Here is a 16,277-nt window from a genome sequence, read left to right as displayed (position 1 = left end):
AATGCCCAAAATATTATCGTTGATAGGCTACAAGGCCAATTCTCTGGCAAATAGCAACCCTTGTAGATCCGGGATGGGCAACTGGCGCCCTCCACATTATAGCCCCACGGATATGTCTCCCCCAAACCACTTTTTTAAGGAACTGTCAGGGTCTCAATTTACTGTTGATAGTTGGACTAGTATAATTCACAGGTTGCTATTTCGAAATTTGGTTGTGCATCAGCAGTTTTTCTCTTATGTCAGTTACTGACTGTCACTCAGTTAATTAATGTCAGCAAAACTTTTTTAGATTGGTTAGTTAGTCTAGCGCACAGCTATCTAATCATGGTCGAATTATGACACGCCCCAATTGATCATCAGATATCATATAAAGACTTCAAACATGTCTCCTCCACCTTATGGCGAAATGTAAAAACATTGCAGGAAATTGTCTGTAAAACTGTAAATGTTTCTCTCTGCCCAACCTGGTCTCAGAGAATTTTGTATTATTATGTATGTAAATTCGAGACATTCCATTTATTATGAGTTTAGTATGGTATGTATTAACTTGTGGATGTCCATCATCCATTTCGTATATGTTACAAATGACAATTCGTATGAAACTAATTTGCTAAACTTACGGTATGTTACGCATTCCTGGCTGATGGCTCACACTAGCTAGGCTAGGGGTTAGCTAACATGCAAAGTAGTTGAAAAGTTGCTAAAGTTATACGCCCACCCATCCACCCCGACCAACCACCCTCCTTTTGTTCTTATATAATCATACAATACCAAATATAACATATCATACTAATTTGAGTGCCTCAGATATACATTCACAATGTTACATCTAGCCTGAGACCAGGCTGCTCCATTGAAAAAATTAGCAGAATTGCATGAAATTAGTTATACAATTGCAAAATCTTCTCTCTGGCCCAGGGCAAAATGTGTAGAATTGCAGGAAATTAACTCCAACTTTAATTTTCTCTTTGTTGTCAAGGGGCAGGGCTGCTAAAATGTTTTGCTTGGGAGGGGGACAACTTCACTTAAGACCCCCAAAATGCTAGGGCCGGAACTGACTGCACTTGTGGGTTGGCAAACCACTGCGGCGCCAAATTTATTTATTCATTTTTTGGGGGGCCCCCACCAACATTGCCCATCCTTGTTGTAGATAGTTGGTTCCCAACCTTTTTTCGGTTACTGTACCACCAACTGGATTTTGTTGTGCCCATAATACCCTGAAGTACCACCTGGTGCATTTTACCAGCAGGCCTATGGTCTCTGAGTATTCTCAAGTACCCCCTGTGGATAGGACAAGTACCCCCAGAGCTCCTAGTACCCGTGGTTGGGAACCAATTGTGCAGAATTTCTGGATTTTTTATTTTTTTTTGCCATTGTTTCCATGTACTATCCAATCATTTCTGATATACAACACCTGTATCACACCTGTCAATTACTAATACCATTTGAATCTCACAAAGTCACACTTTATGATTTCTATACGACAGTTGGGTAGTTCTGTGTAATAATTGAATGTAATGTTCCCAAGCATGTGATGTGTGTGTTGTGTGTCAAGTTGGGTACTGTGACAAATATCAAGAATATTAGTGCAAATGGATAAAACAAGTATTTTATTAAACTAATATTATTGATGATAACACGTGTTACAGGCAAGACCATTCACCTCACTGTGTAATGGCTCTCTACATTTTAATTAAAGGAGGTGTTCCCATTGCAGTACGGTACTAAGTATGACACAGCACTGCAGATTCTGGTGTGGGAGTTCTTCTCCAGATTGGAGGAGCTGCTGCCGGTGCCCAGCTTTACACAGGTACTGATATGACTGCATCTTCATCCTATCAATTCAAATGTAAAAAATGTTGCGTTTACAGTTATGAATGAATAAACCCCCTTTAATAAACGGACTGAACATCAACATGTTTCCAGTGGGTAGGAGCTAGGGGTTGATTTGGTATTGGACTGCACTCTCCTTTTCCATTTTAACTTTAAGTTTGCCTCTCTCACCCCCAGACAACATCTTGTCTCAGCCTTGCCTTCTCTGACCTGGAGGAGTGTGTTCAGTCTGTCTCTGACCCTGAGCACCTGAAGACACTGCTACAGCATCAAAGACACCTTGGACACCTTAACAGAGGTAGGTAGCCTTCAGGTTATCCATACTGAACAAAAATATAAATGCAACAATTTCAAAGATTTACAGTTCATATCAGGATATCAGTCAATTGAAATAAATTCATTAGGCCCTACATCTATGAATTTCACATGACTGGGAATACAGATATGCATCTGTTGGTCACAGATACCTTCAAAAAAAAGTAGGGCTGTGGATTAGAAAACCAGTCAGTATCTGGTGTGACCACCATTTGCCTCATGCAGTGTGACTCCTTTGCATAGAATTGATCAGGCTGTTGATTGTGGCCTGTGGAACGTTGTCTCACTCCTCTTCAATGGCTGTGCAAAGTTGCTGGGTATTGGCAGAAACTGGAATATGGTGTCATTCATGTTGATCCAGAGCATCCCAAACGTGCTCAATGGCTGACATGTCTGCTGAGTATGCAGGCCATGGAAGAACTGGGCCATTTTCAGCTTCCAGGAATTAAGTACAGTTTATCCCTGCCCATACCCTAATCCAAGGAGGGGCAAAGTACTTCAATCTGGCCCGCGAGACATAAAAACACAACTCAACCAAGCCACACTGGTTTTTGACACAATGCCCGATTAACCTGGAAGCACCAATGTGTCAGAGGAAACACCGTACACCTGGCGACCGTGTCAGCGTGCATGCGCCCGGCCTGCCACAGGAGTCGCTAGAGCGCAATGGGACAAGGACATCTCGGCCTGCCAAACCCTCTCCTAACCCGGACGATGCTGAGCCAATTGTGTGCCGCCTCATGGGTCTCCCAGTCACGGCCAGCTGTGACACAGCCTGGTATCGAACCCGGGTCTGTAGTAACGCCTTAGACCGCTGCGCCACTCAGGAGACCCCCAAGGGGCACATTAAATTCTCTGGCAACAGCTCTGATGGACATTCCTGCAGTCAGCATGCCAATTGCACGCTCCTTCAAAACTTGAGACATCTATGGCATTGTGTTGTGTGACAAAACTGCACATTTTAGAGTGGCTTTTTATTGTCCCCAGCACAAGGTGATGATCATTCTGTTTAATCAGCTTCTTGATATGCCACACCTGTCAGGTGGATGGATTATCTTGGCAAAGGAGAAATGGTCACTAACAGGGATGTTAGCTTTTTGTGCTTATGGAACATTTCTTGGATATTTTTTCGTTTCATGAAACATGGGACCAACCCCTACGTCGTGGCCAAAAGTTTTGAGAATTACACAAATATTGATTTTCACAAAGTTTGCTGCCCCAGTGTCTTTAGATATTTTTGTCAGATGTTACTATGGAATACTGAAGTATAATTACAAGCATTTCATAAGTGTCAAAGGATTTTATTGACAATTACATGAAGTTGATGCAAAGAGTCAATATTTGCAATGTTTACCCTTCTTGGCAAGGTGCTCCATCATGCTGGAAAAGGCATTGTTCGTCACCAAACTGTTCCTGGATGGTTGGGAGAAGTTGCTCTCAAAGGATGTGTTGGTACCATTATTTATTCATGGCTGTGTTCTTAGGCAAAATTGTGAGTGAGCCCACTCCCTTGGCTGAGAAGCAACCCCACACATGAATGGTCTCAGGATGCTTTACTGTTGGCATGACACAGGACTGATGCTAGCGCTCACCTTGTCTTCTCCGGACAAGCTTATTTCCGGATGCTCCAAACAATCGGAAAGGGGATTCATCAGAGAAAATGACTTTACCCAAGTCCTCAGCAGTCCAATCCCTGTACCTTTTGCAGAATATGTCTGTCCCTGATGTTTTTCCTGGAGAGAAGTGTCTTCTTTGCTGCCCTTCTTGACACCAGGCCATCCTCCAAAAGTCTTTGCCTCACTGTGTGTGCAAATGCACTCACACCTGCCTGCTGCCATTCCTGAGCAAGCTCTGTACTGGTGGTGCCCCGATCCCACAGCTGAACCAACTTTAGGAGACGGTCCTGGCGCTTGCTGGACTTTCTTGGGCGCCCTGGAGCCTTCTTCATAACAGTTGAACCGCTCTCCTTGAAGTTCTTGATGATCCGATAAATGGTTGATTTAGGTGCAATCTTGCTGGCAGCAATATCCTTGCCTGTGAAGCCTTTTTTGTGCAAAGCAATGATGACGGTATATGTTTCCTTGCAGGTAACCATGGTTGATAGAGGAAAAACAATGATTCCAAGCACCCCCCTGCTTTTATTCAAACTCAATCAGCATGACAGAGTGATCTCCAGCCTTGTCCTCGCCAAACCTCACACTTGTGTTAACAAGAGAATCACTAACATGATGTCAGCTAGTCTTTTGTGGCAGGGCTGAAATGCAGTGGAAATGTTTTTTGGGGATTCAATTTATTTGCATGGCAAAGAGGGAGTTTGCAATTAATTGCAATTAATCTGATCACTCTTCATAACAGTATATGCAAATTGCCATCATACAAACTGAGGCAGCAGACTTTGTGAAAATTAATATTTTTGTCATTCTCAACTTTTGGCCACGACTGTACATGTTTTGTTTATATTTTTCCTCAGTGTACATGGTAGTTACATGAGCAGACACCTTACTATACAGCACTTTCTGATGTAAAAAGGGCTTTATAAATACTATTTTATTTTTTCAAACTTCATTTTCAGTTCATTGGGCTGCAGCCTATCATTTTTTCAACAACATTAAGAATATTGAAGGGCCAGTATGTCTCATGCACCCCTCCTAAGTGCCCTGGAGCAGTCATCTTGTGTCCGTTTCCATGCAGCATCCTTGTGGACTTCCTGTTCTATGCTGTCTTTTTATTGGAAAACGAACACAAAGTAACACCTGACCCACCCACTAACACCACCCTCACACAAACATGCAACAACAATGTACCAAAAGACTGGAGAAACACTGAGCAAAATGAGTAGATTCAGTACAGACATTACAGACAGGCTGGAGTCAAGTAATTCCCTTTTAATTCATTATTATTCCAAACAGAATAGTCTTCAATCCACTTTATCCAATTTCACTGTTCATATGATCATAAAGGAAATTCTGTTTGCATTGATAAACTAGTGAGTGCTTCAAGACACCCTAGTGAGAGAGTGCCTGAAACAAAGTTGATCAGCACACATTCACAGCAGTCCCCCACCCATTCATTACTGTTTAGTGTCAGTAATAAGGGACAATGGGGGTAATTCATTCAAAATAAAACTACAGCTGCTGTACATTTGCCACTTTTTTCCCACAATAAATTTAAAAAAGGTCCTCGCAATTCAGAACAAATAGCATTAATGTCCTTACTTTCCTTCCTGAATGTAGTGTACCAGTATGCATCAATCCAATCTCCATAAATTGTTATATCCATAAAGAAATACAACTGGTTAAAGGGGATAGTTTCATGAATAACCATGTCTTTTTTTTAATCCTTAGAACATTACCAAATGTACCAAATATGATCATGTATTAGAAATGGATAGAGTAAGTCGATTTTGACTTTATCATTCTGCCTGGCCAATTATATCAAACATTTGTCATTTGGCACAGGATCGATATGTATTTGTCACATAGACACAATGTATGCAACAAACAACACATGTAGTCTGACCAAGTGGCAGACATTATCCAATGACAGGTTTTATAGAAAGACTGGACCAGCCAGATGACTGTCCAATCAGACAGGCCGGTGAAAGCTTTTCATGCAACAGATTTTAAGAAGGGTCCATATCAAACTCACAATAGATCCCACCTTCATCTGTTTAACCCTTTCTTCTGTTATTTACTGGCCCCTAAACACTCCCTCCCAAAAAACTGCTTTGATAAAGCATGAGCTCAAATTAAAACAAGCATTATCCACAATGGCAGACCTTGGTCAAGTACACATGTAAAATACAGTGCACTTGACTTAGCTTACCTAGTCAAATGGAACCAATGGAATAATCCCAAAGGTACAAACTCCACCCACCCTGCAATACCTCAAGTATTTGAAAGTTGACATACTGGTATGTATTTGACCATGTCTGCCTCAGAGGGGTATTCTTGTGATAAAAAATGAATGCTGGGAGTCTGGGTGAGATAGTGGTTGAGTGATAAGATTAAAAAGTGAAACTACTTATGTTTGTGTAATCTCCAGTAAAGCACTACAATTTACAAGTGTGTTCTCAACTATAATATCTCACATCCATGTCCATCGTAAGAACATTTCCATGTTCAGCCTAACCATCAGTGTCGTCCCACCGTGACTCTAACACGGAAAGCACTCATTTCCATCCATTCCCTTTCTCTTTCAGACAACTTCCCTATTCGTTGTTCCATGTCATCTCATCTCTGATCTCAGGTGGAACTGAAAGGAGGACATTTTTTTACCTTCACTACATGATACAGCATTTTTTTTGTTTGTTACATCATTACAAAAACAATCGCAAATATGGAGAAGAAAAGTTCATATGGTTGCATTTCTGTTAACCAGACACACAACTCTACACTTCTCTGCAGCAAAGTATTTACAGGTCCCCTGTGTGGGGGGGTTCAGTCCTCATTCAGCGGTCAGACAAGATGCTCAACTGTGGATTAAGGTACATTATCTCAGCATTGAGGAGACATCATTTGTGGCAACAGATATTATATTAAAGAGGGCCTGCCTTCAACTAGTAAAGAGACTCTTATGGCCAGGTCATATATGGGGCGGGCATAATAATTAAATTAGTATATCAAATTATTGTTATTCATGATCATGCTAGATGGAGAAAAAAAACTGATGCCAATCAAGGCAACACAATTAAAGGCAATTAAATGTGAAATGCTCCCTATAAGAAATACAAAATGTGTTGTTTTTACAACTAAACTTGAAGTAGGGCACCAATCACTGAGGTGAAGGGGGAGGGACAATAGTGAGCCCTTGTCTTCTGCCCACACAGTATGGTACTACTTGAAGTAGGTAAACAGTCATATTTGTGAGCTGTAGTTTGTTTGTACAGGTTAAACACCAGCCAAAGGGAATCTGACACCGTGTTAAGACATCCTTCCAGTGCTCGTCCACCTGAGGTAGCATCTCTTTGTTGTCAACACTGCTCCAGCTCCCGAGGTCCAATGACACTGCCATTTTCCATCCTATTGTCAGCCAATGACCCATTTTCTGTGGCAGCCATGTTGTGTGATTTACTTAATTATGGATGAAAATAATAATACAATTGACCCCAATAGAACATTCTTAAAGACGTTACTGAAAGGCATTCCTTAACTGAATCATCCAGACACAATTCCAAGTATGGCTTTGGTTTGTCCAAGTATACAGTCATTTACATACATGTGGCGTGAGCCGTGACTCTGAGGATTCGTATATTCATGCAAAATGTCAGTTTTCAGTGTATCTGTACAGGTAGAAGATAGTTCATAGGTGTGGGAAGGGGCCAGTCCTATCTGCGCGAGGGGCCCAGAACAGATCCTGTGGTGGGGGGGCCGTAACGGGGGAAGTTGTCATTAGGGGGCTGGCTGGGGAGCAGGGAGTTCCCATTAGTTGGAGAGCAGCTGAGATGAAGCCGCTTCAAGTACTCAGCGTGGTCCGGCTTGTGGTGTTGCAGGACTTTAATGGCTTCGTCCACTGTGAACCACTCCCGTTTACGACCTGCAGGGGGAGACAGAGACCAAGTGTGAATTACTCCTTCTATTGACCACCAGGGGGGGGGCAAGTAGTAGATGTTATACACCAACCATCTGAAGGCGGCATTGTCATTTTGAAATTGAATATTGTTAAGGGTTTCATAAAAATTATTTGAACCAGAGACCTTTTGGTTACTGGCCCAAAGCGCTTAATACTTGCTAGTCGCCAAAGTTCCAATAACCAATCAGCATTCAGAACTACTGGGGTTTTCCACATGAACTTAGTGTGACATTTGCCCTTTGAGGGGTGGGGATCTTCTCACAAAGATAAGGGATCAGGATCAACCCCATGTGTCACTGTCAATAAAATATTCTGGTATCCCCTTACCAATCTGCAAGCACGCCCAACGTTTGTCATCTAAACATTCAAAATGCCCCTATTCATTTCCGCCTACCAAAAGTCTTGTGAAGGGTGCTAATAGACATTTTGAATACATGTTTCCAGAATAGATGTTATCAGAATACATTGATTATCTCTAACAACAGCTACAGTGTTATTGCGTGAAGATGAGGCCATAGACATGAGCTCATCTAAAGGAAAGGTCAATCACAGTGGCATGCTTTCACAACATTCTTTTTGAGGAACAAGTTGTAGCCCATGTTTGGTAATCCTGTGTGTTAACAGGAATGAGGATTATTAGTGCAAAGTAACAAATATTGGCGCGGTTAAGTCTGTAAACAAAAACGAAAGAAAGAATTGAGACTGATATACTGCCTATTGTAAGATCTATAAGGACTGAAAGCTCCAGCCACTCAGGAAAAAGACTGACGAAGTCTAAAGGATGATTCATGGATTTCAGAGGTCAGGTCACATGGTTCGGTGCAGTCAGTGGTGAGTCACGGTCTGTTTGGGAAGGCCTGGGATAGATGACCTGCAAGTTCATATTTTACTCTACCTTTGACCAGCCATTTTAGTCCACCTCTCCAAAGCCAGCAGGCTGGTGTGATTTAGCAGTTAGCAGCATAAGTTTAGTCTTAATCAGCCACTTTGGAATTGATGTGTTATGACTCCAAACTTTAGATTAGGTGAAGCCGGATATTATTGGAAAAATATTGAACTTGTTTGTTGCTTGTTTTCTGCAATCCCAGGCCTTTTAGTCAGTGAGTGGGATTTCATTATTTAGTCTGTGAGGCCTGTTGATACTGGCAACATCCTTCCTGGAAAAACAGATTATTATACTAGACATTGAAGTCCTGATGTCATGTGACCATAAACTCACCTATGTTGACCGAGTCCTCCCATGCTTCCAATGTCTCCGTCACGGTCAATACGTAAACGTACGTTCGGTGCTTTCGGTCTTGATTCTGCTGTAAAGTTCAAAAGAAAACTACATTTCAAAATTCAGGTTGGAAGAATCTCTACCTGTGGCACCTCAAGAAAAAACAGCTGCTTTCAGAGGGTGCCCATGCTTTAGGGTAGTTTATCAACCCTTGACTACGCATCAACCAAATCCACTCATTTTCTATTCTTGAATTTCATTCATGTGACAATTTACACAAGAGAGCAATGACAGTTTTTCAGGGAGTAAAAATGTAACTGTCTTATAATTACTGTCAGCACAGAGTCACACCTTACCTCAAACACACCTAGGAGACGTCCCAACTTGCCTTTCACTCCTGCCTGGTGGGAGAGAGAAGAGAGGCATTAGGGGGATGTGAGATGACCGTATTGGGCCTATGGCAATTTGAAAAACCAAAACACTTGTGTTAGATTAAAAAGGAAAGTAGAGAAATCCCAATTCTTGACAATACTGTGTGGGGGTTTTAGTATGAAAACCTTCGACTGGAGTTAGGAGTGTGTGTTGAGATGTGAGTGAGTGAGTGAGTGTGTGTGTGTGTGTGTGTGTGTGTGTGTGTGTGTGTGTGTGTGTGTGTGTGTGTGTGTGTGTGTGTGTGTGTGTGTGTGTGTGTGTGTGTGTGTGTGTGTGTGTGTGTGTGTGTGTGTGTGAGTGTGTGAGTGTGTGAGTGAGTGAGTGAGTGAGTGAGTGAGTGAGTGAGTGAGTGAGTGAGTGAGTGAGTGAGTGAGTGAGTGAGAGAGAGAGAGAGAGGTGATTGAATATCACAACACAAACCCACCCAGTCCTGCTGTATATTTATAGGTCTAAATCTGAGAGGTTACTGTTTCCAAAAAGACACATAACCAACCCCCCATTCCCCTTCCTTCCCCTTTATCAAGCTTCACAAAGTATCTGCCCATGTCCACTGGACAGGCTTTAGGACCTGTGAATGTGCTGGTTTCCAGCAGGGAGCCAAGTACGTTAGGTTTCCCACCAGCTGGACCTTTGGAATACCACGAGCTCCTCAGTCACTACCCAAACCAAATCCTTCTGACCCCTTTCTATACAAACCCACCTTGGACCCACCAAAATGTACCTCCCAATTCTGTCATGTCATAAGAGAGTTCCCGTCACCCACAATCCTTGCATACATCAAGTCTCTCAGAGCTGAACCCTTTAGCGGTGAAGCCACTTCGGAGAAAACATGATGTGAAGTGCCATTGAGACATCCCAGGAGATCGACAAGATCAGTCTCATGCCACAAGGAAGGCAGTGGTGAATTATAGAGTGTCTCTCTCTCTCTCTCATAGTGTATATGAGAATATTTCGGGCCTACAGACATTCCTGCACGTTGCCTTTAAATGACCAATCAGGGACCAGAGATTGATACTCATATAGATGACATGATCACTACATGACTTGAAGCCAGAGTTTACAACTAACACATTACAATAGTCTCACCCATCACTAAAAGGCATGTTCTTTACAGACAAATCAATGAATGACCATCAGATCAATGTGTGTTTTGTGCGTGCATATAGCTATTAGTTACACACCCACTTGGTGATTCATTTCAATTTCATCATCACTGATGATTATGGTGATGATTGATTGGATTAAAGTAAAGATCCAATCATTCTGAATGTGATATTGTTTTTGTGCATCTCTGAGCGATGCTCTATCGACTCCCAGGTCATTCTTTAATTTTGATGTGTATCTGAAAAGGTTTTGCATCATATGAAAACATGAAATGACCCCGGGAATTGACAGAACATCACTCAGAGATGCACAAAAACAATATAACATTCGGAATGATTGGATATTTCCTTTATATGATGATGATGATGACAGGTGAACTCACCTCTTCAAACACCTCTCTGACCGCTGCGCCACAGGGCTCCTCCTCCGGCTCCATCCCTCCACCTGGGACGATCCACTGGTCCGGATGCCGACTGCTGCTCACCAGCAACACCTGGAAGAGAAAACACAATAGCTCTGTGAGTCCAGCTCCACCACAGGGCCCTCTGCTCCACCTTGGCTGATCGATTGACCCAGATCAGGTCCTTTTTGGGCGCATCGAAGCAGGTGCCTGAGCTTAAATTACACTGCAGTCTGCCATGTACAACGACCCGTACAGATTCAATGAGCATGTATCTGCATTTTCATGATGCAATACACACACACACACACGTGCACTCATGACCTATGGGGCTCATAGTTGCTCAGTTGTCTCTTTCACCATGCTAAGGAAACATCCAACTCAAGTCAGTCGAATATGACATATGACAGTGATGCAGCGTCAGAAGCAGCTTGTGTGGCTTTCACCTTCCATCTTTTCCCCATCCAGACCCCTCTATATAGGACCAGTCTGTCAGCCTGACAACCATGTAATATCAGCTAGCAGCTTGGCTTTGACACTCCTCTGTGCTGCTCTAATGGGATTGTGGGATTGCTGGAGCAGACTTGTTGTGGTCCGAGCCAGGAGCCAGGAGCCACAAGTCAAGTGGTCAAGAGAGGCCACCCAGTGGATACGGCACGTGTCACCCTTCCACTCTGGGTCACCACGTCATGTTCCCGGACCTTAACTGAGCCGACATCTCATCAGGCTCGTCCCGGGCTAAGAGGGGATGGAGGGTGGACAGGGAGTGGGACGGTTAGCTATATTTACGGGCGCCACATACAGATGAGGGGATCCTACTGAAGCAGCGGGGTAGACCAGACTGTCTGCTTAGTACCCTACATTATAAAGCCATAAACCATGGAGATAGAATGAACCTACTAACCTATTTATAACAGACTGCTAGTGCTTCAGAATGTGAGTGTACTTGTGTGTACACAAGTGTGTGTGTGTGTGTGTTGGGGGGGTACTGTCTGTGTTTATATATGGGGGTGGGGCACCGCTGTGGGCCTTTTGCAAATATGTTTTTGGGGGCAAGGCTTTAAGCAGCTCAGGGATGTCACTGTGTTTGACAGTGTCTACCGTGAAGTTTACAATACAAATCTAGCTAGACTACATGCTGCCAGTGTTATTTTTGCTTCACTTTTAAGTCCTATCTTTTCTATTTCTTGCTCAAAATGTGGTTGGATATGAACTGTTACGAATTTAACTAATTCCAGTAAAGACATAAAGCTTGTCAGCACCTCATACAAATTCATGCAATATACAAAACATTGTTCATGTCATTTATGTCAACAGCTTAGGCTAACAAGGTATGTCCCACAGAAAAATCATGGCACTGAGGAACACTCGGGACAGCGAGGAGCAAAACGCCACACCAACATATTAGATAGGTCAAAGGTCAGGTGCAGATGGAGGGGGGCAAAGGGAATAGAGCAGCGTCTCCCAGCGAGATTCCAGTGTGTTTTGTAAGCCTGCTAAACGGGCCAGGAATCTCAGGGAGGAAATAAACACCTACTTTCTCAGAGGAGCAACACACCTGTGGATGTCAAATAAACCAGTCTCCCACATGCCAGCCTACGGAGGTTTGAAGTTTTAGACGGGAGTATTTCAATGCATTAGGAGAGTGGTTAGTCATAACCAAAATAGACGTATGAAGTTAACATACGGAAGTTTGCTGCCCCTTGTTTTACACCAAATACACCTACTTTCAGCCTAGTCGATATAAGAAAACAAAGCTCAACTATATGCCAATTCCAGACCACACACATTCAATACAGCTTTAACTCCTATCTAGCAATGTACAAGTAGGGCAACATCATTTGCCTAGTAATAGGCTACCCTTTAGTCCATCCAGACCAACAATAAACCGTACTTCAACTTTACCAAGTGTCAACAAACCCTTAGTCTTGTAGTGACACAGTGGACTGAAAACACACAATGTACTGTAATACAGTCTCAGGTAGACACCTATTGCTGTATGAAGGCACCCATAACAGACCGCTCCTACCCTCCGGCATGAACGCTCTTCTAGTCTCTACTGTTGTTGGAGGCAAATGACCCACCCACTGGCCCTGAGGGATGTCATGTTCCTGTTTTCCCTTGATGGACTTTAAACCGTGTCACTGAACACCTGACCCAGGGGGGGTCCTCTTTCTCCTTTTCCATTCCTTAAACAAAGTCTCTGACATCACACAGAGTTCCTATTAACCTACTCAGGCCCTCTCAATGGGGGGTCATGTCTAACATGTCGTGTGTGAGTGTGTGTGTGTGTGGGGGGGGGGGGGGGGCGCAGGAGAAGCTACATTTTTGTTCCATCTCCACAAAGGGGACTGAGATTTGATTGCTGAGATCTGACCAAAGCAGGTTGAGACAAGGTCTTCAGATATAGATAGGCCACAATCCTTCAGGGATTCAACAGAATGGGATTGGCACAAAGAGTTGGCATTGGCATAGACAGTATTGGCCACACAGGAGCCACAGAGGCTTTTCTCCTATTCAGGCTTAACGAGTTCATGCAAGTACGACAGAGTAGCTGGACAGTCCCAGAGCAAACTCTGTAAAGATGTTCCTGGGGATGGGCCCTATACATTACAACAGCTCAGTATAACAGTTGAACAGACACAGGCAAAGCATTTCTTGACCTAACAATACCCTTGACCAGAGACACAGGTGGGTGATTGAAGATGGTCTCCATTTGTTCCACCACAGGTATCTTAAATATTAAAACAAGCTAACATATTACACAAAGGTTTACTTGTTTTATAGTATTACATATGAAATGTCAGCAACAAGATTGTATGTGTAGGTAATTACTAATGTTAATAAACATTTCCCAAGTAAAAATCAAAGGGGAGATTGGGATGCAGCATTCAGACTGAGATTGGGCAGTCTCATTAATATAACTCAGTGAGAAAGCCTTCCAGCTGCTCTACCACAATGCAATGTGCCTATGGCACGGACACACCGACACACAGCAAACTGATATATCTCTATTCCTTGTTCCTGAAAGAACCGGCTATACATGAGGGAGAGATCAAGGCTCCCGCAGTTTAAGGGACAACAGTTTCTCCTTCAGGCCATCTCTCTCTCTCTCTCTCTGTGGTACAAATACTTGAGTGCTCTGATAGAGTTCTTAATGACAGACAGATAAAGTCTGCAGCTTATTTATTGCATAACAGTGGTGCAGGGAAGTCAGAGGCTGTAGTGTCTTGAACTGTCTGATACAGATTTGGATTTCTATCAGACAGTACAAATCCAAATGTAGGAGCTGTTCATAAACAAGGCGTGTGGCTCAGTAAGAAATGAAAAGCATCGCCACTTTTACATTAATGACCAACCTTAGGTCTTCTCGACTTTAGTTCATGCACTGAAAAATGACATCATTTGCTTACTAAGTCTCCTATGACAACAAATCAGATCAATTCAATTGTATTTGTCACATGCGCAGAATACAACTGGTATAGACTTTACCGTGAAATTAAATAGTAACACATGACAATGGAAAAGGTCCATAGATTTTGGTTATGATAAAGTGGGCCTATTTAACTTGTTACGGTAGTAGGTCTAAGTCATATCTGTATAAATTGTGGTTTTAAACAATTAAATAGGCCTAGGCAGAAACAATTGGAGCATGCTATATTGACAGAAATGACACATGCACAACAGTATAGCCTATTTCATGGAAATAATTGCTTCCCATTTAATAAAATGTATTAAAAAAAATGTGTGGAACGAGTCCTATATGTTGTTATAATTTCGGGGAAATTGACTTGGGTAGATTGTCCATTTTGCTAAAACAGACTGTGAACGCTTGCATCATGGTGGTGCGTAGGCTATCACGGTGAAGCCCGTTAAAAAACAGAAACTATTACCAGGCATATGTCTAGGACTACAGCAATTTGTTAAAGATGTTCTCTCAAACCAGAAATATAAAACAAAGCATTGATTGAGACTACTTTTCACTAGGCTACCTTTGGTTTCAGCCAGGGATACTGAAACCATGTCTTACAAAATGGCCACTTCATCAATAACGCATTTTCATTTCATTGTTATGAGGCAGCAGAGATTATAAAGTGTAAAATGATAACGGTGATATTGTTACTAGTATTTAAACTCGTATGCATTAGTACAGTGGCATCGTCATACAATGTAGCAATGGCTGGACTGATGTCCCGCCCGTCAAATGAAACATGCAACAGAGCGCCTCGCCCCCCTCGCTTTGCTCTCAAACTAGCCCAAACTGGATAGCCGCGGGCAGTCACACAACACCACTGAGGATGCATTACTAAAGCTAGGGAACGGAGGCCAATAAAAGGCGTATAAATAGACTATAACACTCCTGGTTTTTTTTTGTTTAACATCAAGCCTACATCTCTAATCATTAGGTTTTAAAAACCCGCTGAAGCATTTATTTCAGACACCGCAAGATAGCCCCCCGCACATCGACATTTTCGGATGAATTAAGTGGTAAAACCACAATGAAAACCTATTTAAGTCTATTACAATAGGCAATTATAGATAAAATATTAACAAGTGTAGGATATAGCCGAGAACCGTGGTTTGGTTTAAAGACAGGACAGCATCGGTCCCCTGAACTGTCAATGAGAAATATAACCATCTAACGTTAACGTTATACCTCTTCTTCACTGTCGTTCTTGAAGCACAAGCATGCCGCTCGTTTCTTGAAGCCCTCGCCATCATAAGTTCTGGTCTGGTTCGGCTTGAACTTCATTATGTAGGTTATAACTCTCCTCACCGGGCAGGCAACGAAATCCAGAAAATGAACGAACGAAGAGTGAGTCACCAAACCAAGGTTCTGGATGGCGATGAGAAAACTGGCATATGTGTATCACTGAGGTCCAATAACGCGATATACCGGCAATCTACCCAACGACGGTGTATTTTCCCATTCACTCCAATTGCGTTTAGTGCGGTTTTGTCAGGGAATTCCCTCCGTGATGTTGGGTTAATGGGTGCAGTTCAGTCCCCCATACCCTTGTAACACCCTCCACTTCTATGTGCAATCTCTTATTTAAGTAGAGTAAGTCGATACTGTACCCTCCTCCGAAGTCCTCCCACCTTAGGTAGTAGACTACAAGGTAAGCTTTGCGCAGTCGCTGACTGTCAATAGACAGAAGGCAACCTAGCGGAGCGCTGTTACGCACATCACCATACGTCTGATGAGGATAGGATAAAAAAAATATTAAAAAATCTAGCTGTGATTGAACATCTATGCAGTGCTCACTCCGTCTGACTTTATGCTTTCTTGAAAAGTAGCCTATCCTGTTTGTTCCATAGGCCCACCCATATGGATAGGTAATCTAGAAAAAATAGTACGGTTACAATTTTGAACCCTTAATTAAGCCTATAATTTCATTAGAG

General features: G+C 42.6%; 1 protein-coding gene across 2 annotated transcripts; it reads right to left on the bottom strand.

Annotated features, from left to right (window-relative positions):
- Positions 1–5,018: 5,018 nt before the first annotated feature.
- Positions 5,019–15,996, bottom strand: LOC139378481 (diphosphoinositol polyphosphate phosphohydrolase 3-beta-like). Of its 2 annotated transcripts, none has more exons than XM_071120683.1 (5): positions 15,532–15,996; positions 10,857–10,967; positions 9,295–9,339; positions 8,939–9,026; positions 5,019–7,683 (listed from the first exon to the last, which is right to left on the bottom strand). In XM_071120683.1, exons 1-5 carry the CDS (start codon positions 15,625–15,627, stop codon positions 7,475–7,477), a joined length of 549 nt encoding a protein of 182 aa, XP_070976784.1. In that variant the 5' UTR covers positions 15,628–15,996; the 3' UTR covers positions 5,019–7,474. The 2 variants fall into 2 exon arrangements, with proteins under 2 accessions (XP_070976784.1, XP_070976785.1); XM_071120684.1 differs by having other exon boundaries at positions 8,939–9,023; positions 15,532–15,915.
- Positions 15,997–16,277: the final 281 nt, after the last annotated feature.

The sequence above is a fragment of the Oncorhynchus clarkii genome, chromosome 21 (genome assembly GCF_045791955.1).
Source record: "Oncorhynchus clarkii lewisi isolate Uvic-CL-2024 chromosome 21, UVic_Ocla_1.0, whole genome shotgun sequence".
Taxonomy (NCBI): domain Eukaryota; kingdom Metazoa; phylum Chordata; class Actinopteri; order Salmoniformes; family Salmonidae; genus Oncorhynchus; species Oncorhynchus clarkii.
The sequence above is the reverse complement of the archived record's forward strand: the minus strand, read 5'-3'. Positions and strand labels throughout refer to the sequence as shown.